At 39.2% G+C, this 22026-nt stretch overlaps 1 protein-coding gene across 1 annotated transcript; it reads right to left on the reverse strand.

Annotated features, from left to right (window-relative positions):
• Positions 1-7288: 7288 nt before the first annotated feature.
• Positions 7289-21835, reverse strand: cnot6a (CCR4-NOT transcription complex, subunit 6a). The gene is made up of 12 exons (XM_005921152.3): positions 21712-21835; positions 20603-20724; positions 20113-20299; positions 19657-19742; positions 19017-19121; positions 18737-18805; positions 17745-17902; positions 15497-15651; positions 13571-13725; positions 13130-13363; positions 12303-12505; positions 7289-12146 (listed from the first exon to the last, which is right to left on the reverse strand). Exons 2-12 carry the CDS (start codon positions 20712-20714, stop codon positions 11931-11933), a joined length of 1680 nt encoding a protein of 559 aa, XP_005921214.1. The 5' UTR covers positions 20715-20724; positions 21712-21835; the 3' UTR covers positions 7289-11930.
• Positions 21836-22026: the final 191 nt, after the last annotated feature.

The following is a 22026-nucleotide window of genomic DNA, read 5'->3' on the forward strand; positions in this document are numbered from 1 at the left end:
GTTTTCATTCAGCAACCATAGAACTCCTTTGTGATTTCCACTCAGGCAAACTCTCAGGTCCAAGCACTGGCCAGGCTCTGTTAGGCCTGCGTCTGGTCTGGCACGTCAATGCTCAGCTGGACTCACGCAGATATGCTTCATGTACTCATTTCTGGAGCTTTAAAACTCGAATCCACAACCATTCAACCCAAAGAAGTATTCTGAGAAAATGTTAGGAGGAGCTGGCTGCACATCACACGGCAACTGGCCCAGTAGTCATTCGTGAGCGTGTAAGTACACACACACACACACACACACACATTTAGACGCACCAGCAGGAATTTCAGAGGGAAAGGGAAACAGTGGTTGGGGGGGGGGGGGGGGAGTAAGAACAACAGGGGCGAGACAGAAAGAGAGAGTACATGTGTAAGAAAGTGCAGAGCCTTTGAAATCATGCTGCCACGTCAACAACTTGAACTAATGTCCTCCTTCTGATGCACTAACACAGAAGAACACATTTGGCTAGCTGTCACTACAACGAATTCCACTTCTAACAAAAACTAGTTCATGACCTCGAGAACAAAAATTACCTCTTGGACAACCCTTAATGTTTTCTTCCAATTTCCTGACACCCATTTTAAACCGATTAAATCGACTGAATTAAGGCAACATGTTTAGAAAGCCTCTGGTTTCCATATGATAACAGCAAGGTGAAAATGTTTTTGACTCTCACAGAGCATTTTGGACTAAAAAAAATGATCCGTGTGGCTTTTTGCACACAACTTTTGCTGCATTAAAAGCTTTTTATTAACTGTATAGAAGTGGGCATCTACTAACAACGCAACAAAAATACAGGTACACTTATTTTATATTGTTTTGAGTGCAGGTTTGCCTGCATTTGTTAGTGGCTTTCTCAGATTTATTCTGTAACCATTTCATCATGTCCTCACCATTAAAAAGGGCTCAGACTCTTGAAGGTCTGTTAACTACAACTAATATAATGAACAAGTGAAGCAGACACAAGCGCAGTACTGAAAGTCCACAAAGTTCTGCAAAATCTAATTTCCCTGTGCAACCACAACAGTTTGAAAGAAAATGTAAATTTGTTTTTACAGTCAGTAAAGAAGCAAAACAGAAGCAGTGGATGTCACACTGATTACAGACTGGTTATGCTGCATTCTCAGCAACATTGCGGACTGTTCAAGGCATGCATGGAGTCATGAGGAAAGTTGCAATTATTGGAGTGTTGGACTGATTAATAACCCTGTTGTTTAAGAGTCAAAAACTAAATAAATGGCTTTAAACTTTAAATCCACAAGCCAATCAGGGGCCTTTCTGTGCAGGATTTCTCCAGGCACCCTTTGACACCTGGGAGGACTTCAATCCTCAATGCAACCCTGAATTGTATGAGAACTTAAGAAAATGAAATGCTGAAAAATTCAAATTAAAACAAAATTTGAAAAAAGAACATACGATTTATAAATCAAGTGTAATTACAGAATTTATAACAATTACAAAGTTTAGCAGGTTAAAATCGAGAACGTGTTTGCTTGTCCTTGAGAAAATATCTACTTATACATGGTGCATCATCAAGAATCATCTGATTTCAAAAGGCTTTTTTAAAAAATAAAGTAATGGACATAGAAGCTTAAAATGTGAGGCTAAACATAAAGTTTTACATGTGTCCACCTGTGGACACAGAACATATGCCCATACGATGACACCCCTCATTAATAGTAAGTTTTGCATTCCCTTGGAGAAATGCTTCAGATAAAGGTAAAATAGTTATTAAAGCTGTGTTTTAATATTGTATTCCTGAACTCCCACTGTGTGGTAGGAACACACTCGATTGTCTTTATTTATGGGGAGTGAAACCTGTAATCCACATTTCCTAGCTCATCTCCTCAAGTGGAACAACATAACTGAAGTCACTTTAAGCAGAGCGGTTCACAGATTTGTTGCCTTGTGTGCTGTGACTGTTTACTCAGCCTGTTCAATAATGGCCTGAAAGGTACCCCTGTTTGTGTGTTATTAGTTTAGCTGGATTGTGTTTGTCTTTGAAAGTGAATCCCGGTAATAGCACAAACATTTTCTTTCGACTTTATTTAATAGAAACACCACAGGTAGAAATCCTGTATGGATTAACAGCGCCATCTTAGCTGATGCTAATAGCGGTAAAGACTAATTCAATGGCTTTTAATGTCTAGTACAGCTAAACTATGCTAGCACAGGGATAACTTAACCTAGGACCTTCAGAAAACTGCAGCCGTGTTCACAGATAGCAGTTGGATACTCTTGCAGCCAGTTCTTCTCAAACAGTAACACATCTGTAGCATTTTCATAGTGTTTCCCTAATCTAGCCATGTGTTATAAACAGATCATCTGTTTATGTGGATCAAAGTTCGGAAAAAGCTCCAAAGGTTAATATCAGGAGGGTTTGTGTGTCAGTTATGTCACACAATTTGCCCCCAGCTTGAGTACACCTTTGCTTCAGTTGCCAACATTTAGCTGCAATTCAATTCAATTGAACAACAGTTGCTTCAAGGTGCTTTATATTGTAAGATAAGGACCTCACAATAATATCGCAACAAGAGAAAAAAGCCAACAATCAGATCGCCTCCCTATGAGCAAGCACTGTGGTGACAGTGGGAAGGAAAAACTCCCTTTTAACAGGAAGAAACCTCTGGCAGAATCAGGCTCAGGGAGGGCTGTAATCTCGATTTGACACTATATAAACTGATGTTAGCCTTAATGCATCAGCTAATACTTAACATTCATTTGAACAACCTTTTCTCTGCATACTGTTTGAGATAAGAACCAGCTGTGCTCTCAGTATGTTCTCAAGAAGAAGGACCTCTGTGGAGGTGAAAGTGTAACAAGAAAAGACTTTAGCCAAAGATCTTCACACTCCACACTGACCTCAGATGGCCAGAAATCCAGTCATAATGTAAGTAGATGACTTTTTCAGTCACTCACATTATTGCGGAACAGCTTTGGCCCCCCTTCCTCCTTACGGCAATGCTTGTCTTGAGGTCCTGACACCCAAATTCAAACAGTCTTTGACCGAGGCATAGCAACACTTGGATACTTTCTTTTTAATACATTCTGCTGTCAATTTGGTGCTGTGCCTGGGATCATTGTGCTGTTGCATGATCCAGTGTCGGCCAGGCCTTAGCTTTTGACTCTGGAATCCGGTGGTCCACAGAGGAGTTCATGGTTGACTCAGTGACTGCAAACAAGTCCAAACCATCACACATTCACCACCGTGCTTGACAGCTGGTAGGAGGTATCTGTTCTGATACGCTGTGTTTGGTTTTCACCACTTGTGATGCTGCACTCTATGACATCTCAGCATTAGCACACACTTGAATGCCCCAGACCAACAAATTGTCAAGACTTTTGCACAGAGTCCTGCAAATTAAAAAATTATGTACATGTTTTCAAGATTATTTAAGATAACTTATGAAAGAACAACATTTATTTAGAGTTCTGATATTATTCTTTTTTAAATGCACACACTGCTATTCTGGCTAACAGTTTGGAGTGGAGTTTGATTTATTGGTCAGCATCAGAATAATCAGGAAAAAATCTGATTTTCCTTGTTTAAAATTTTATGTGGCACATCTGAGATGTTTTTCATTCTTCACATTTCTGTCAGGATCAGATCAGTGCGCTGTGCTTGTCCAGAGGTAATCCTCTGGCTCCATCATGTGCCCGTGAATGTTAATGCAAAAAACTGTCATCCTCAACCTACTTAAGGTACTAAATGTTAATGTTAAACTTTATTGATCCCCAATGGGAAATTCTAGTTTCATTTGCTGTTCTGGAGGAAAACCAAAGGTCAGTCTCAGCTAGATAACAGCACCCGTGGCGCTGTTAACGGTTTAGTGTCTTACTAAAGGACACTTCAGGGGGTGAGTGCGCTTACTGAGACAGGTGCTTCAACCGAGACAGTCCTCCTCGCCCCACAGTCTGGAAAAAGTGTGTCACAGAGAGCCGTGAGTGCGCAGGTTTTCATTTTGAGCAGATATTCACATATTCTAATGAAGCTGGAGGAAGGCTTGGCTGGAACAAAAACCTGCAAACTTGCATACCCTTGGGTCTCATAATCCAGCCTTCGCCAGCTGTGTGACACACTTACTGCTACGGCAACAACTGCCACACGATGCTCCTGAATCTAGTTTAAAAATGTTGAATTATCACCTCACCGTTGCAAGCCTGTGCTGCTCAGTTTTACAGTTTTAAAAACCCACGCCTATCTATAGAGAGCCACAAACCGAAGATATCATAGAAAAAGTATTGAGTGATTCTTGTTCATTGAAAATATTGATGCTTTCTCCACATTATCAGGTGGGGTGACAAACATGCTTTGAGATTTCTTTTACAGTATCTCACAAAAGTGAGTACACCTCTCACATTTTTGTAAATATTTTATTTTATCTTTTCATGGGACAACACTGAAGATATGACACTTTGATACAATGTAAAGTAGTCAGTGTACAGCTTGTATAACAGTGTAAATTTGCTGTCACCTCAAAATAACTTAACATGGAGCCATTAATGTCTAAACCGCTGGCAACAAACGTGAGTACACCCCTAAGTGAAAATGTCCAAACTGTGCCCAAAGTGTCAATAATTTGTGTGGCCACCAGAGATGGGCAGTAATCCAATTACTTTTTTCAAGTAACGAGTAAAGTAAGGGATTATTATTGCAAAAAAGGTAATTAGATTACTGTTACTTTGCGTTACTGCGTTACTAAAACTGATTTTTTTTGGGAGAATGTCTCATGACAATGACGTAAGCGAGTGCGACGCAACAGCTGTGTGCAGAATAACAATGGATAATATAACGAGTGCGGGAGAGAGTATGAGCATGCAGCGTTTAAAGCGTGGAAGTACTGACCTTACTTTGAGTTTGATTCTGTAAAAAGTGACAAAAACATTAGCCTCCGCTGCTCACTGCGTCGGAAGAAAACTTCTTTTTACAGCAAAAAAACCCCTGAACTTCCGAGCAAGCACCGAGTACGGTGCCATGTAATGGGAAATTCACAGAGAAATTCGCGGATTCTTCCACTGACCGCTGTGGCACACCTGCACCAGGGCAAACATCCGCCTGCTCCACTCCCGCTATACAGGTGAAAATAGAGCAACAGGACCACTAGTCTTTGGCTTTATTTATTTTCTGCTGTGTTTCACTTGCATTTATTTGAAAGACTGAGTGAAAACACAAAAACCTATTTTATTTTATGTGCTGGAATGTGCAGAAAATAGGTTTAAATGTTAAACAAATTTCTTCCAGCCAGTGAATGTTGCATATAATTGAATGTTTGCTTGATGCATAAAGTTAAAAGATTAAAACTAATAAAACAAATTTTAAAAAGAGACTTTTTCCATTTGATTAAAGTTTATATGGTGGATTATGCAGAAAAAGTAGAATTGGGCTGAAAGATCTATTGCTTTCTTATCTATTGTCTATTATCTATTTAGGTTATAAATCATGTTTTTAAAAAGTAACTAAGTAACTAATTACTTTTGAAAATAAGTAATCAGTAAAGTAACGGGATTACTTTTTGGGGGAAGTAATCAGTAATTAGTGATTACTTTTTTCAAGTAACTTGACCAACACTGGTGGCCACCATTATTTTCCAACACTGCCTTAACTCTGTTGGGCACGGAGTTCACTAGAGCTTCACAGGCTGCCACTGGAATCCTCTTCCAGTCCTCCATGATGACATAATGGAGCTGGTGGATGTAAGAGACCTTGCGCTCCTCCACCTTCCATCTGAGGATGCTCAATTGGGTTTAAGTCTGTAGACATGGTCTTTTTGGAGGCGTGTCGGGGTTGTTATCATGTTGGAATACTGTCCTGTGGCCCAGTTTCTGAAGAGAAGTGATCATGCTGTGCTTGAGTATGTCACAGTACATGTTGGCATTCATGATTACCTCAGTTAACTGTAGCTCCCAAGTGCGAGCAGCATTCATGCAGCCCCCAAACAATGACATCCCACCACCATACTTGACTGTAGGGAAGACACACTTGCCTTTGTACTCGTCACCTGGTTGCTGCCACACACGACTGACACCATCTGAACCAAATACATTTATCTTGGTCTCATCAGACCACAGGTAATCCATGTCCTTAGTCTGCTTGTCTTCAGCAAACTGATTGTGCGGTTTCTTGTGCATTATCTTTAAAATAGGCTTCTTTCTGGGATGACAGCCATTTGATGCAGTGTATGGCATATTGTCTGAGCACTGACAGGCTGACCACCCCCCCCCCATGCATTCAACCTGCACTCATACATCCATTTTCGAAAGACAATCTCTGGATAATTCGCTGAGAATGTGTACTCAACTTTGTTGGTCAACCATGGTGAGGCCTGTCCTGAGTGGAACCTGTCCTGCTAAACTGCTGTATGGTCTTGCCTACCTTGCTGCAGCTCAGTTTCAGGGTGTTGGTAATATTCTTATAGCCATCTTTATGTAGAGTAGCATTTTATTTTCCAGATCCTCAGAGAATTCTTTGCCATGATGTGCAATGTTGAACTTCCTGTGACCAAATTCAACATACCTGTTCCCCATTTGCATCTGAGACCTTGTAACACTAACGAGTCACCAGGAAGGGAAAACAGCTGATTGAAAATGTCTAAATTGTGCCCAATTAGGGGTGTACTCACTTTTATTGCCAGCGGTTGAGGCAATAACGGCTGCATGCTGAGGTATTTAGAGGGGACAGCAAATTTAATTCAGTTCAGCTCAATTCAATTTATACAGCACCAAATCACAACAACAATTGCCTCAGGGCACTTTATATTGTAAGGTCCTACAATAATGCATACAGAGAAAAACCCAACAATCACATGACCCCCTATGAGCAAGCACTTTGGCAACAGCGGGAAAGAAAAACTCCCTTTTAATGGGAAGAAACCTCCAGCAGAGCTGTGTATCATCACTTTGTTGAACCAGGATCAGAGCCCCCCCTCTCTGAGCCTGGTTCAACAAAGTGATGATGCACAGCTCATCATCAGTGAGGTGGTGGTCTAGAGGAATTTGAGAAAAATGAATGACGGGGGTCTCTTACAAGTTAAAAAAAAAGAAAAGAAAAAATCATCAGGATGGGCAGACCGCACTTTCACTTTGCAGAAGACAGAATTGCTTCATTTTCTCCCAAGTTATATAAATACGCACGTGTTAACCCAAACCTGAGAAAGGCTGGGAGGAGGGAGGGGAAAAAAGCAGGCACGACAAGGAGAACAGATATAGAATTTATTTTCCAATATCCATTGCAAAGAATAAGAGGTGACACGGCTTGAAACAGATAATACAGAATTTATTTTCAACCAGAAGTAGGAAAATACATAGCTAGGTGTAAAGGAAACGAGCAGAACCTGTAGTCAAAGAAAAAAATAAAAATATAAGAAACCAAAAATAATAAAAACTAGACCAAAGAGAATTGAGAGGACGGCTAAGGGGGTACAACGGAAAGCATTGTTTACCATTCAGTTTCATTTTAAAACAGTATGTGTTGATTTGAAAACAGCTGCCTTGATTTCTCATCTGGGTTAATGGACATTCTACAACATTGTGCAAGTGTTTTTGTCTTCTTTTTTTCTCCTTTTTTTTTTGCTGGTATTTCATGAATGGTAAACAATAGTTGGTCCAGTGCATAAACACAGTGACACAGATCAATATATGTACTCAGCTGACTACAGATAGACAATCCTGATCATTGAACAACTACCACTAAATTGGCAGGGAGAAAGAGATGAGTAAATATACAAGATGGATGATAGGAGGAAGAAAAAAAAAAAATGCTGTTCAGGTAACCTGGAAGGGTAAAGATGGGAGTTTTAAAAATAATTAAACAACCACACTGAAAGATGAAATAGCTACATATTCCAGGTAAACATCTAAAGAAAATCTGAATGTGTGAATGTTTCTGGGTATTATTGCCAAGTTTTTAGGACAAAAAAAAAAAAGGAAAAAAAAAAGGGATGCATCTGAAATGAGCCGTCAGGTTGAGAACTCAAACTGAAAACGGGTGAATATGCGGTTCAGGAAAAGGACAAAAGTGCTTCGTTTTCCTTACAGCCCTACATTTCATGAAAACTGAGCTGGATTTAAAAAAAAAAAAAAAAAAAAAATCATAACAAAACCCTGAACTGGACAGGAGAACTGAACTACGAGCAGCTTTGGTGTGCACCCATGCAAAGAGACGCAGCCTGGGGAGAAGGTTAGAGGGGGGGGGAAAAAAAAAAAAAAAAAAAAAAATTACAACTTAAAACCTCTTTACACCTAAAAATGAAACAATGTAAGGAAGAGAAAGGAAAAGCCAAAAAAGTGATTAGTTACTGGGGCTTACAGGTTGTCACAACTCAGCTTTGATTTGACAAGATTCAGTCCGACGCCATCTGTGGTTTAACGAGAAATGATGAAGAGGACGTTTTTGTCAATAGTAGCTAACTAGTTTGACAGATTTAACCACTGTGATGCACGAGAACAGAATGAGATTGACTAGTAGTACTCAAATCATCACAGTACCAGTCTAGCGGCACATCATTAGCTTAAACTTAAACATGTTTTACACCTCTCACAAAAGAATCGAAAGACACAGAAAGAAAAATAAAAAATAAAATGTTTTTTGTACTGAACTGCAGCCACTAGAAGACAGCTCTGCTCCCCTAACCTACAAGCACTAGCACTCTCCTGCTAGTGCCATGCAAGATCCAAAATAAAGCTGAAATGTAAAATAATAAGAAGAAAAAATTAAAACTGCATATCCCTGCGCTCAAAGTCGTGCTGTTACCAATGATGCAGGGATTTGTTTTTCCTTTTACCCCCACCAGTAAGCTCTCCATCCTTCACTGTGGGAGGTATTATCCAGAACATTCAACTTCTGATCAAACCATCAAAGACTACGTCTCATGATTTCTACAGAGGATTTGGTTTGTGATGGGATGAGTCGAACGGGGAAAGAATTGAGTTTAAGTAAAAACAACGTAGCAAACATAACACCATCGTAGAATTCATGATTTACACATCAACAAACACAATTCAATCTGTTTAGAAAGGAAACATGAGATACATCTTTTATTCACACTTTACAAAAAAAAAATAATATTAAAAAAAAAAAGCTACCCTTTGAACTACTACAATACTAATGCCATTCAGGAAAGAAGAAAAAAAAACATGCATTAAAAAAAAAATTAAAAAGAAAAAAAGACTGGGACCAAATTTATTCTTCTTATTTAGGTGCTTCCCTCTCACTTTAAAACCTGAATTTCAATGCATTTAAAGTAATGAGATCTCTACTACAAATACAACAGGGAAGGGAGTGAGGGAAGCTGCATATGACCCTACTAAGTGCTTCTCATCTGTATAAAAGCATGACTGTTTAAGTAGCCATCTTGCTTGTGACAGATTTAATTAATTTTTTAAAAAGATGTATCAAATTCATAAGCAACAGGTTAGCCCATCCTAAGTCTGCTGACCCTCATCCCTTGTTTATCCAATCGCAGAGAAAGGAGGACCTTCAACCCTTTCCAAATTATAGAGGGAGGGGCAGGTCCACAAATGGCACTATAGCTGCAGTAACAAGGGTAGGAAAACTATACAAAGTGGTTGAGCAAAGGGGATTAAAAGATGCAGCTTGTGTAAGATAGTCGAGAGGTTAAAGTCCAAGATGGGCAGTTTAGGGTGAGAGGTGTTAGGTTGATGGACAGGCTTAGGGAGGTTTAAATTTGTGGCCAGGCAGGGGAAAGCTAGGGGCTATGCGTTTCTGGGGGTATGGAGCTGTGTAAAAAGAGAGCAAAACATGAGTGGATTTATAGAGACAGGAAACCCTACTCATGTTCCTAAGAAAAGGAGAAAGGGTTGGTAGTGAAAGCATACCTGATTACTAGAGAGCTTAATGAATAGCAAGGATATACACATCATCATAACATTGTCACAGCTCATAAAAAAAAGAAAACATTAACAAAAACCAAAAAGGACATAAAATCTTCACAAATGTCTCAACAGTATTTAAAAATAAAAGGAGAAAAGGTTGTTCAGGCGTTCGTCGCATGTAAATAGTGCAAGACAACGTCAACTGCTACAGTGAGGCACAATGTACATATATGTGGGGTTTATATAGGTTTTGCCAGTTACATCACTATTGAGCAAGTTATAGAAATGAACAGATGTAACTCATCCTTGCGTGTCCTTTTGTCAGAAGTGATGGCAGCGGTGTGGATCAATGGCTTTGTTAATGGGCAAGAAGCAACAGTTTACTCAGTGTCTATTTACATATCAGCAAATGCCAGCAAATCATTAAAAAAAACTGCAGAGAGAAAGGGGAAAAATATACTGATGCATTACTTACAGTTAATCTCAAGGAAGTGCAAAGTTGTGACAGCGAACGCCTTGAACAATCTCTTCTTACGTCTTTTGTACAAGCTGGTAATATCAATTCATCTCAACATTAACTGGATAAAAATTTAGCCTTAGTTTACAATACAATCTTTTTTTTCTGATCATAATTTACTGATCATAATTTACTCTTCGTACAAAAAAAACGCCAGAAAACAGGTCTTTTGTGGTTCATATACAATCATGTAAAGACTGAGTCTAGATTTCTATTCTGTACAAACACTTGTGAAAAAAAAAACCCACGGCTTTGTGTATGGAATTTATGGCTGGGGAAAGTCACTACTGGCCTCAGTGCTACAGATCTGCCTGCAAATTACCTGTGTGGTGTGTGTGTGTGTGTGTGTGTGTGTGTGTGTGTGTGTGGGGAGCTGGATGGCAACTCCTGACAGTGAGAGGAATGCTGGTTTTATTCCTGTGTATCGGCCATTACTCGCTGTCCCTGCCCTAAAAGCAATCAAGACAAATACTGGTAATAGCCCCCCCCCACTCCCCAATCGCTTTGCCCATCAGCCTAAATCCCCTCACCGCTTGGTCAAAAAACAAAAACAAAAAAAAGGTGACGCATGGGCCACATGAGCTCCTAAGCACAAGACTAACCTAACAGCTATACAGGCTGGGGTGAAATTGTCAGCAAACAGGATGGTAGCGTCTATCAAATTTTCACATCGTGGCTTTTCAGCACTACACACCATCTGTGTGAAACATCAAATCTAAGCTCGGGATTCTTGTTTTCTAGGCATCTGTGGATTTTGGTAGCAGTACCAGGTCCAGGGTCAGAGGTGTAGACTATCTTGTAGCACCACGGGAGGCCATGACTACACAAAAGGCCTCAGCACCACAGTATGACAGCAGGAAATCTCACCTCATACGAGCTGCGCTACATCCGCCTCCTGGGATACTTAAACTACCAGCAAAAAGCTGCTCTAATCCCAACACATCTGCCTCAACAAATGTGTGTATCCTAGAAAACCGATCATGTAAGCTGGCTGCCCAAAGTGTAGGGAATAACTAGCACAAGCAAAGGATGGAGTATTGAGACTGACAAGTCTGCTGTCTTTGCTGGTTTCAGGTTTATACAGGACAGACAGACATGCAGACCATCAGCCATGGAGCTCTTCAGTGGAAAGTCATTTCCTTCAGCCAAAATAAAAAAAAAGTATCCCCCCTCACTCTTAAACCAAACAGTGCCCTAAGTGACAAATATGAATGAGCTACCATCCCTTCTCATTTTAAAAGACAGAAGCAAAGTGTGTAGGGTTGGTGGATCTTGAGAACAAAGGGGAGTCCAAAAACAAAATATGGTACACTAACAGGACTGAATTGGGCAGTTAAAAAACAAAACAAACAAAAGAAAAAGAAAAATATAGAATATCTATAACATTATACGAAATCCCTGTCAGCCAGACCTCACTGTATGAATATTTTACAGGTTGTGTTTTTATGTCTTCCTCCTTCAGTTTGGTGGAGGGAAGAGCTGGTAGTGGGAGGAAGGAGGAGGGTTGAGAGGGAGAGGCTCCCCCTGGTGGTTAGGCAGGGTCTCACTACCTGCGTGTCGGCAGATGGAGCCCATTCACCTGGGGGGGCAGGTTGGGCAGGAGCAACTCCAGCTGAGCAAAGAGGGAGAAGTGGTCAGAGGGGATGTGTGGATGTGGGCAGCCGCTGACATTGTTCTCTACAAGCCAGTGGTGGTCCAAAGGGCCCAAGATACCCAGCACGTTCAGGTGAGGCTTCGAGTAGAAAATATAGTCGATGACACCCTGAGAAGAGAAATAGAGAAGTGACTTTTGGATAGTTTTGTGTAAGAACAGACTGGTCCTCAATATAGTTTAAAAAAACAACAACCAAAAAAACAAAACCAAAAAAACAAATACATTTAATATAAAAAAACAAAAACACCACATATGTGTAATTACCTTAAAATCGAAGGTGTAGTTGGTATAAGGCATCAGGCCGTTCTCATAGGCGCTCTTTAACTTGAAGCCGTGGGTGATCCTGCCATTAGACGTGCTGTTCTTGCCATTGCAATTGAATTTGGTCAGACAGTCGCTGTAACGGAGCTCCTTGAAGTCCTTGTGTGTGCAGTCCACTCCACCAGTACTCAGGTACTCCACTACGCCTGAACAGAGAAGAACTGAACCATCAGCATTTAAAAACAAAAAACAGATGATGACGACGATGACTTATCCCACTAAAATATTTTTAAAAATTAAAACAGGTGGAACATGGACCATTTGTCATTAGTTAAGAAAAAATACAGTTTGCAAAGTAATTTGTGAGACTCCATTATTATTTCAACTCAAATTTGACTATAGTAAAAAACTTATAGCAAAAATATATTGCACTACTGTATGCAGTGAGCAGGCTAACAATTCTGTTCACCACCACAAAAAGGCAAATACCGATGTAATTTATGTTTTTATGAATGCCAAACAATTATTTTCATCTATTTATCCAATTATAATCAAACCCATTCTCAAGAGAATTAGGCAAAACACGGTTGTCAGCATCTTTAAAACATGCCAGATTTAACCATCCTTTACTCGCTTCACTGAGATATGTTCGGCAGCAACAACATTAATCAGCTGTTAACATAAACTCAGCACTTCACTGGAGGCACCTCAAACACTTTTTTTTCAAATTTATTTAAAAAAAATTTTTTTTTTAATTTTATGAACAATCTGTGCACTCTAAATAAAACATTTGCTTAAGAGCAGGTCGAGTACAGCTCTTTCCTACTTACCCGAGTCAGGCAAGGAGTTGAGGTCAGCGCACAGCACCAGTGGAATGGCATTAGTCTCGCCAGAAACAGAGGACAACTTGAGGCTGCGTGTGGCCTTATCCACTATGCTTTTCACCTCTGACAGGAACATCATGGTCTGGACCAGCTTGACATCAGAATACTCTGGGTCCCAGTGCATGTGAGCATTGGCTACAAGGAGCAGCTGCTTTTCCATGCCATGGAGAGACTTACCAGCTGAAATGAGTGGCAGAGAAAGAAGGGTGGGGCATATATTAACAGGCATGTTTAACAGGGCAAAGGGGTACTAAGAGCATTAGGACAAACTGAACACATTGCCCTTGGCATAATCATCACCAAAATCCTCTGCAATACCTCTCGAATAAAATTCAGCGAGAAGATGAATTTGTAGTACAAAAGGGCTGATCTTAACTGTCTACTCACAGGAGAGCTCCATCATCTCTTTGCGGACCTCAAGCAGTACAGCTACCCCAATGTTATCCTTTGTCATCACCCTGTTCAGCATAGCCTCTGAGCCCTCGGAGTTAGCCATGGCCAGCTGGTTAAACTCCACTGTGTGCTTCTGCACTGCACTGAACCTAAAGACAAACAGGGAAAAATAACTACTTAAAACACTTTCTAAGCAGAGATTAGCAGAAATAAATAGAAAAGTCATAATAAGTTGGAAATACAAAGTGTTAAGAGGTCTATAGAAATCAAAACCTGACTTGTATTGGGCATTTCTCACATTCAGGGTTATGACTTTGCTATTGTGGACCATATTTTGTGCGATACTGGCAGTCTTGCTTTGGGGGGTCAAGTTCAAAATGCACAGCTGAATAGAGCCTACCCACCAACATATTGTTTGCAATAAAACTAAAATAAAATTAAAACAAAATCCATAAATATTGGATCGGTCTGAATGCTACAAAGAAATAAGAATACTTTTCCTCTGACTCTACACAAAACTGGATGGCTTTAGACTTGGGTACTAACTGAAAAGCGCTCAGCCTTGTTTGGGAACCCACGTTTCATAACAATTTATGAGGATTCACACAAAAATTCAGGTCACTGTGAAAGCACAAGAGTGCAAGTGGTTAGAAGAACCAAGGTGATCTGGATGTGAGAGCAGCCAAATATCAATTAGGTAAGGTTTCTCATTTCATGGTCCTGCTATCATAAGCTTTTGATCACCTTACTAAAGGAGTTCAGATAAGATAAGATTACCTTTATTAGTCCCACAGGTGGGAAATTTGTTTTGTTACAGCAAAAGTGCAAAGTTATGTAGCAGAAATTAGAAAACACTGGAATGCAATAAAATACAATAGAATAAAATAGAAATACAAATACTATATACAACCGAGTAGGAAAACACAAAAATACAACTTCGTGTGAAGAAGAATTGCACATATAGCAGTCTTATTGCACATGTGCGAGTTTGTGTGTTTGACCTCAAACAGGACCTCAAACCTGAGAGGTTGGGGTTAAAATTATACATGAATGGTGTGTATTATATAATTATTTATTCTTTTAAACCTCACTGACTGTGTGCATTCTCTGGTAAATCACAACTTCTCTAAAAGAGACAACTGGAGGTGAGCAACAACTATTTGAATGCTAATAAAAGCTACATGTAAAGCTTTTCCTGTCTCTAGAACAGTTTTAACAAAATGTTAAAAAGTTTATCGTTTCAGTTTAACCGTTTGTTGCACATATTGTCTTTATGATGGAACTTTTTGACAGTGATAAAAACATTACTACTATTAGGTGCTATATGAATAAACCTTTTAGCTTTAACGCAAGCATTACTAAAGACAAACTACATTAACCACTAAAGAGTGAAACAAAACTACACATACCAACAGAATAGTTTCACTTCAAGTTGAAAACAACAGTTAAACTTTAAGTTAAGCTAAAGCTAGATTAGCCTTTTTGGTAATTGCATTATACGGCTGATGGCATCACTGTCTGGAGACTACAATAAAAACTTAATAGACTTTCTCCTTTGAAGTGAAGTTAAACTGATAAGATATGCATAGCAATACTTATGCATAGGTTACAGTGTCCCAGTGTAATAGACTGGATTTTGAGTGAAAGGTTTACAACATGATATTTCATTTCTTTCTGAGAACTACTGCATCCACTTTGTGGACACTAGAGACAACCCAAAAGGAACATCGGTCACTCAGACAACAGCAGTAGGTGATGTCAGGTTTAATTGAGATTGTTTTATCACCAAGCACTGGCTAACAAGTATTAGTGAATATAGTGAAGCAGTTTCAATCTAATTCACCACAGGAACTCAAATCACTGCGAGCTATTCTTAAACCAAGAAATAGTTGCCACAGGACAAAAACTATAGACACATACTTTTCTGTCCTGTAAAAAATTGCACATCCATCCACGTGCTTTCGATCCGACTCAGACATAGTTCTGGCTCGTGACTTTGGACTGAAGAATCCGTCATATCCTTGCTCCTTCAGCTCTGGCAAGAAGAAATTGTAGTACTGCTCTGTCTCAACTTCCTGCAATTAACAGCAAAAAACAAGTTCCAGGGTGAACAGGAAAGGCTGTTATTCATGGAAGTACATCAGTTAACCCCCTCTAAATATAAGGCCATCTGGCTACATTAGCCATCTATTAACAGGATGGGTAAGAGACAGCGTGTGATAAAATGGCCATGAAAATCTGCACAATATAATAACTAATGGTGATCTTTGGGGATGACACTGATGAATAGGAGAAACATCTTTGTGCAAGACATAATTTAAAGAGCTCCCAATTAACACTTCTTGGGGTATGTACACATTTGAAATGCAATACTATTCCCACCTTTTTATTCTTTTATATCTGAAATTTCCAAAACTCATTTTGTTTGTATGTTTTATCCGATTTTCTTTTTTCCACAAAAAAAGTATAACATTTTAATTTGACGCAGACTAGAGTTTACATATTAAAGTCTTTTCTGTTTTAAAATCTGGTTTTGAGCTTACACATTTTTACAAATGTAAAATGTAAAAACTAAATTACAACATTGATAAATAATAAAACTGAAAGTGATACCAGAAGATTCAGGTTCAAGGAAAGTAAGACAATAATATAATTTTAACCTACATGTCCATTGAATAAGTATCATCTGAAAACATCCCAAATCTCTGATTATTAGAACTGGTAGTCAATTCAGTATTGATGATCATGCACTAAATTAAATGGGCCAGGCTTGGAAGAGATTCCCAGAAACCAATACAAGTCTCTCCAGCTTGTATAGTTTTGCCTTTTAGCCGACATGACACCTCCCAAGGATAGCTGCTACATCCATAACAAAACATAGTGCAAAACTAGTTTTTCTTCACTCAGTATATGTGCTTGTCTTTACCCCTCGGCGGTCCTAAGGGCTGACAGATTGCAAAGCAAATAAAAACCCATCTAGTGGTGTCTCTATAATGAACAGGTGGCGTCTGAGCTAACGTGGTGCATTTAAAAAAAATTAAAATAAAATGGATAACAAACAAATGGATAAAAACATGAATTAGGCCTCTAACACATAAAGACCACTAGTTCCAATAGAAGCACCTGACTATTTAGCTGCAAACAAAGGTCTAATATAAGCACTCAACCACAAAAGAAAAGTTTGCAATTTGTTGACACTGTCCATTAAACTGAACACATCACAATTTTCACAACTGTCAACTGAACATAGTATTCTTATTAGAGTGTTAGCATAACAGTTTAAATGTGATATTGTTAAAATAATGAGTGACAGAATTTTGTGTTTGTGTGTGGTCATGAGAAAATTTTAGACCAATTTCTTGGATCCATTTGATAGAAAACAAAATGGAAACAATTAAAAACCAGTGAAAGAAACTATGGCTACGTTCACACTGCAGGCGAACGCGCATCAAATCCGATTTTTTTGACCCTATGCAACCCATATCCGATCATGGTATGACAGTGTGAACGGCACAAATCCGATATTTTCAAATCCGATCTGGGTCACTTTCGTATGTGGTACTGAATCCGATACATATCCGATGTTTTAGAAAGCGACTGCTGTTTGAACGGTCATGTCGCATTAATTCCGTCTTTTACGTCACTGACACAAGACAGGCGCTAATTATTAGCGCCGGAGAAGACATCGCGAACGCTTCCTGGATGATGTTAGTGTTATGATGTTAGTAGATGTTAGTGAAACTGTTGGGAAGACAACGTGAACATTTTATTTGTACTGTATAATCTGCAGATTCTGACAGAAATCTGCAACTATCCTTTGAAGCACCGCTCCTCTAAAACAGCAATAAGGATAATTATTAGGTTATTCTACATTATTATGTAAATAACAAAATAACTTAAAGCAAAAATTGGGAAACGTAAAGTCCGAAGTCTTTATATTAAGGGCCATCAGTCAAACAATACTGTTTGCTCTGGGTCTAAACAGAGCGCGTTGTGTGTGACGTCTTCTTTTGCGCATGCGGGCCGCTTTGAGCGTTCACACTAGAGCGTTTGCTGTCGCATTTTATTTGTAGTGTGAACAGCAGACAAAAAAAAATCGGATTTGATCAAAAAATCGGAATTGAGCATTAAGACCTGCAGTGTGAACGTAGCCTATGACATCTCTCACCTGCAAGCTGATGATGTCTGCATTGCAGCCCATGATCTCCTGCATTATGGATTTTTTCCTGTACTCCCAGTTTAGAGCCCAAGTGGGGCAATAGCCATATAGCTGACGTGTGGCATACTTATCACACAGCACATTGTAGCACATCACAGAGAACAATGCTGAGGAGACAAACAGGAGAAAAACAAACAAAAACATCTTAACGGTGCACACAGTTACAATTAAAAATTCATTAAAAACAAAAAAACAACAAAAGAACCACAAATCTGCAGTTGCTTGCAACAGTAAAAGAAAATAAAAATGCTAAGTAAATCTCATCATTACGGAAAGCACCAAAATCAACTACCAATACTTCTTCAAACCAGGAATCAGATCAGCAGTTCTTTTTTGACTCATTTGTTTTGCTTTGCTTCAGCAACCGAAACAATGCTTATACACTAGACTAAACACAAGTGGTAGAGCTTCTGCTCTAGAAAGAGGGGCGACACTAAATTTCACACCAAACAGATTATAAATTTGTGCACCTTTCAGATCATAGGAAACATTCAGCATGTTTGTGTCAAACTGGGCATTTTCTTGATGATCAGATACATGCAAATGGCAGTCAGTTTATGTGGGTGCAAGCTGGATCCATACTAAACTACATCAAACTTTGGTTTGCAAACTTTGTACTTTACATAACTGTAGCTTCCAGACTTGATGTCATAGTTTACAAATCCACTACCAAATGTTGTAACCTGATGATGCAGTCTTCTCTGGACTGTATACTACTACGAGGACACTTGTGCGCAGTGTACATCTTTAACAGGTCTGAGCTGTCTAAATGAGTTGCAGTCTGAACTGCTCTTTTAGGATCTACCAAATATTTGTGGTTTAAAGCCACAGTGCTCAACTGATCACTGCATTGCATACCATCCTGAAACTCACAACCACACAAGACAAAAACCATACAGGTACTTCTGTTCAAAGTCATGTTGTGTGTATTTTGTTCTTACCCGAGGGCCGTGCTCGATCAGTTTCCTGGAGTGTAATCCACGACCGGGGTGGGGGTTGTTCTGTTGGCACTGAGTTTATGGAAAATGGTTCAGCATAGGTATCACCATGATATTGTCAAACAGGGGTTTATTTAAAGGAAAAAACAAAAACAAAAAAACAAACAAAAAAAACCCCACACAGACTACATGATCTGTTGAGCCTGCTTACCGATTTACCTTTTCAGTAAAAATGACAACATATGCTGAAACTTCTCACAAAAGCAAGAGAGAGAACACTCACTGCGCTTTATAGCCCCCGCCAGATTGTCTAACAAGTAGCTCAGCAGCCTCCGCGTGCCATCAGGTTCCTGGTAGAGGCTCAGAATTTCTTGTGCAAGTGGGTTTCCTGTTGAAGGAAAAGCAAATCAGGCTAAATCATCAGTGTTTCCCCTATCCAAGACCTCCTGGGCCCCCAACTAAACATAGGAGGAAAAAAAAATAAATAAATAAAAATATGTAGACAGAAAAAAAAAAGGATATATTTATTTTGTACATGTCATTACCAATGAGCATTTGTTCATTTCCGCTTGAGTCTGAACTGTACACGTGTTTAACCATGTACTTCACTGAAAATGTACAACCCCTAACCACCCACCCACACGAGGGAATCAGGATAATGTTACTCAAGTGGAACACTTGTTAGGTTACTGTACATGCAATGAAATGTTGCCAACAGGAGTTACTCTGTCTAAAACAACAGCATGTATGACCCTATTTCAAGTTTGTCTTTAATAACAGAAGAAAATGATAACAAACATCAGTTGCCACCACTGCCAATTCACCCTCTACTGTTGCTGCATCCTTAGAGAAATAAAAAAACCTTATAATATGGAGGGATTTCCAGTCCAGAATGGCTACAAAAACATTGAAGAGCCACTCACCTTTCAACCCCAGTGTTTGTAACTGAAAGAGTTTCCCCAATTCAAATGGCAGAACCCGCAACTGGTTGTTATTTAAAAGCAGTTCCCTGTGGAGGGCAGATGGGAAGTGGATCATTAGAAACTAAACTTCTAAGATTAAAAATAAATACATAAAACTCTTTGTCTTTCAAAAACATTTTCCGAAAGTCGTCATTTAAAAATACAAGCATTACTTGACAGTGTTAAAATGATTATGAATGCAGCCTTTTAAATTAAAGTGAGACATTTCAACAGATGGGACAAGAGTGACAACAGTGGTAAAAATCAGCAGCTGGTCATTGCAGAGGCAGAAATAAATTTAAAAGAAAGAAAAAAAAAATTTATATATATATATAATTTTTTTTTCTTTTTATTAAAGTAAGGTATGAAGAAAATAGTCCTTTATAACCCAATTTAGGATACAGGTTTATCACTTACCTGAGAGACACCATGTTGCCGAGCTCTGCTGGCAGGCTCCTGATCTTATTGGATGACAGATCCAGGTACACCAGGTTGTGTAGTTTGGCAATGTCTGGCGGGATGCGTGACAGTGAGTTGTCACTGAGGTGCAGGGCAGTGAGGTGGGTCAGAGACCACAGGGCTGTGCTGAGACTCCTTACTCTGCCTGTGGCGAAAATGGGGAAAAGGCCAAACAGGACAATAAGTCCAAGAATCCAACGCCATTTTCACAAAGATAAATGTGAAAGAAAACTGTTCCCCATTGATATGAATAAGTCAAAACAGGTGAGCTGATTTCACAGTGGAGAAAAACCAAACAAACAAACATGTTTGCAATATTTCTCTTTGATAGTGAGGATTTAGTAATTACTTGTGTGAAGCTGTGCAAAGCAATGGAAAAAAATATGTGAGAGGAAAATAAATTAAAAAACCCCCAAATGATTTATCTACACAAGCAGAAGATACTCACCACTGATTTCCAGCTCAGCCCAGTATGACTTCTTCCCATTTGCTGCCTCCTCACTGGACATAATTGTGTACATCCGCCTGGGATCCGGCGGGTCATATTTTTCCTTGGGCATTCCTATAACACTAGAGAAATAATTTATATTTTAATTCACCAACAACTAAAAGTATACTAAAAATTAAGTTCAAGCTCATAAATGTAGCCTGAAATAATCCAAAGTAAGTTTGAAGTGATGTGTCTCGCTTATCAGGTTAGCCCAGGTGACTGTAGCGACCACCAAGATGTCATTAAAGTCATAAGTTTCCGTTTACTGATTATAAAGCAATGCGTTTCCTTCATATGGAGCTGTTAAAATGTCAACAGCTCCCTATAAAGACCGTGATTTCGCTTGAGTTACATAATTTAACAGCGTAAAATAATTACAACTGTAGAGCCATATTTTCCACGCCAACTTGAAAAACTAGGCTCTTAACAGTGTGAAGCTTTAATTTGTGCAATAATAAAACCACATTTGTAAAAATTAGGTTAGCACATTTTTCCTCTCAGTGACGCTAACTGATTAGTCTAGCTTAACCTAATTAGGCAGCTATCGAACTATACATAACAGACGCTAGTTAACAAACTAGCTCGCTTGCTAACTAGCACGACGGAAAACAGACAAACAAAATTTACCAGTTAGCCGACGCTAACGCCCTTTTCAAGTGGGTAAATGGATAATACACTAAATAATATTAAAAGATACCATGCAGTCTCGCTTTATATAATACCAAAGCACTGAGTTGCGCATAAACACTAGGCCACGCAACAACGCATTAGTTAGCTGTCATTAGCTAGCTTCCACTAGCAAGAAGCACTATCACGGAGATAAACAGAGAGGAACCCAATGCACACAAAGCGACAAAGCTGGACTTGAAAGCAATTTTGAGCTATTTAGCTTAGCTTGTGTTAGCTTATTGGCTAAAAGCTAACATCCTAATTATGTGAAGCTGACCACTTCCTATTAAATAAGTGTTATTTCTGAACATTACGGCAGCACTTCTAACATTCCGCATAAGATTTTGGTCAATTGGGTGAAAATGGGTGAGTTATAACAGAAAGGATTCAATTTTTACCTGCAAGAGCATACCAAATCGCGAGGACGACTGCGTGTTCTCTTTTGTTTTCTAGCTACTTCTCACCCGTTTCCGCTGCTGTATCATGGCGACTGTAAGGATTTTTTTTCCTGTGCCGATAACGGCGCCTGATCTTATTGGTCAGCGTGTGGAAGGTCCAACCAGCTGTTGAACCACAATAAATATCAAGTGAGGAATGATGGACCATGAGATGGAGCGACAAAATGCCATTATTCACTTTACTGTGGCTTATCTAGAAATCATGCTCAATCAAGCACAATGATTATCACGTATTGTGTACTCTATCGGCATAAT

Source organism: Haplochromis burtoni, unplaced genomic scaffold (assembly GCF_018398535.1).
Source record: "Haplochromis burtoni strain Fernald_Lab_line unplaced genomic scaffold, NCSU_Asbu1 Contig_10, whole genome shotgun sequence".
In the NCBI taxonomy this organism is placed as follows: domain Eukaryota; kingdom Metazoa; phylum Chordata; class Actinopteri; order Cichliformes; family Cichlidae; genus Haplochromis; species Haplochromis burtoni.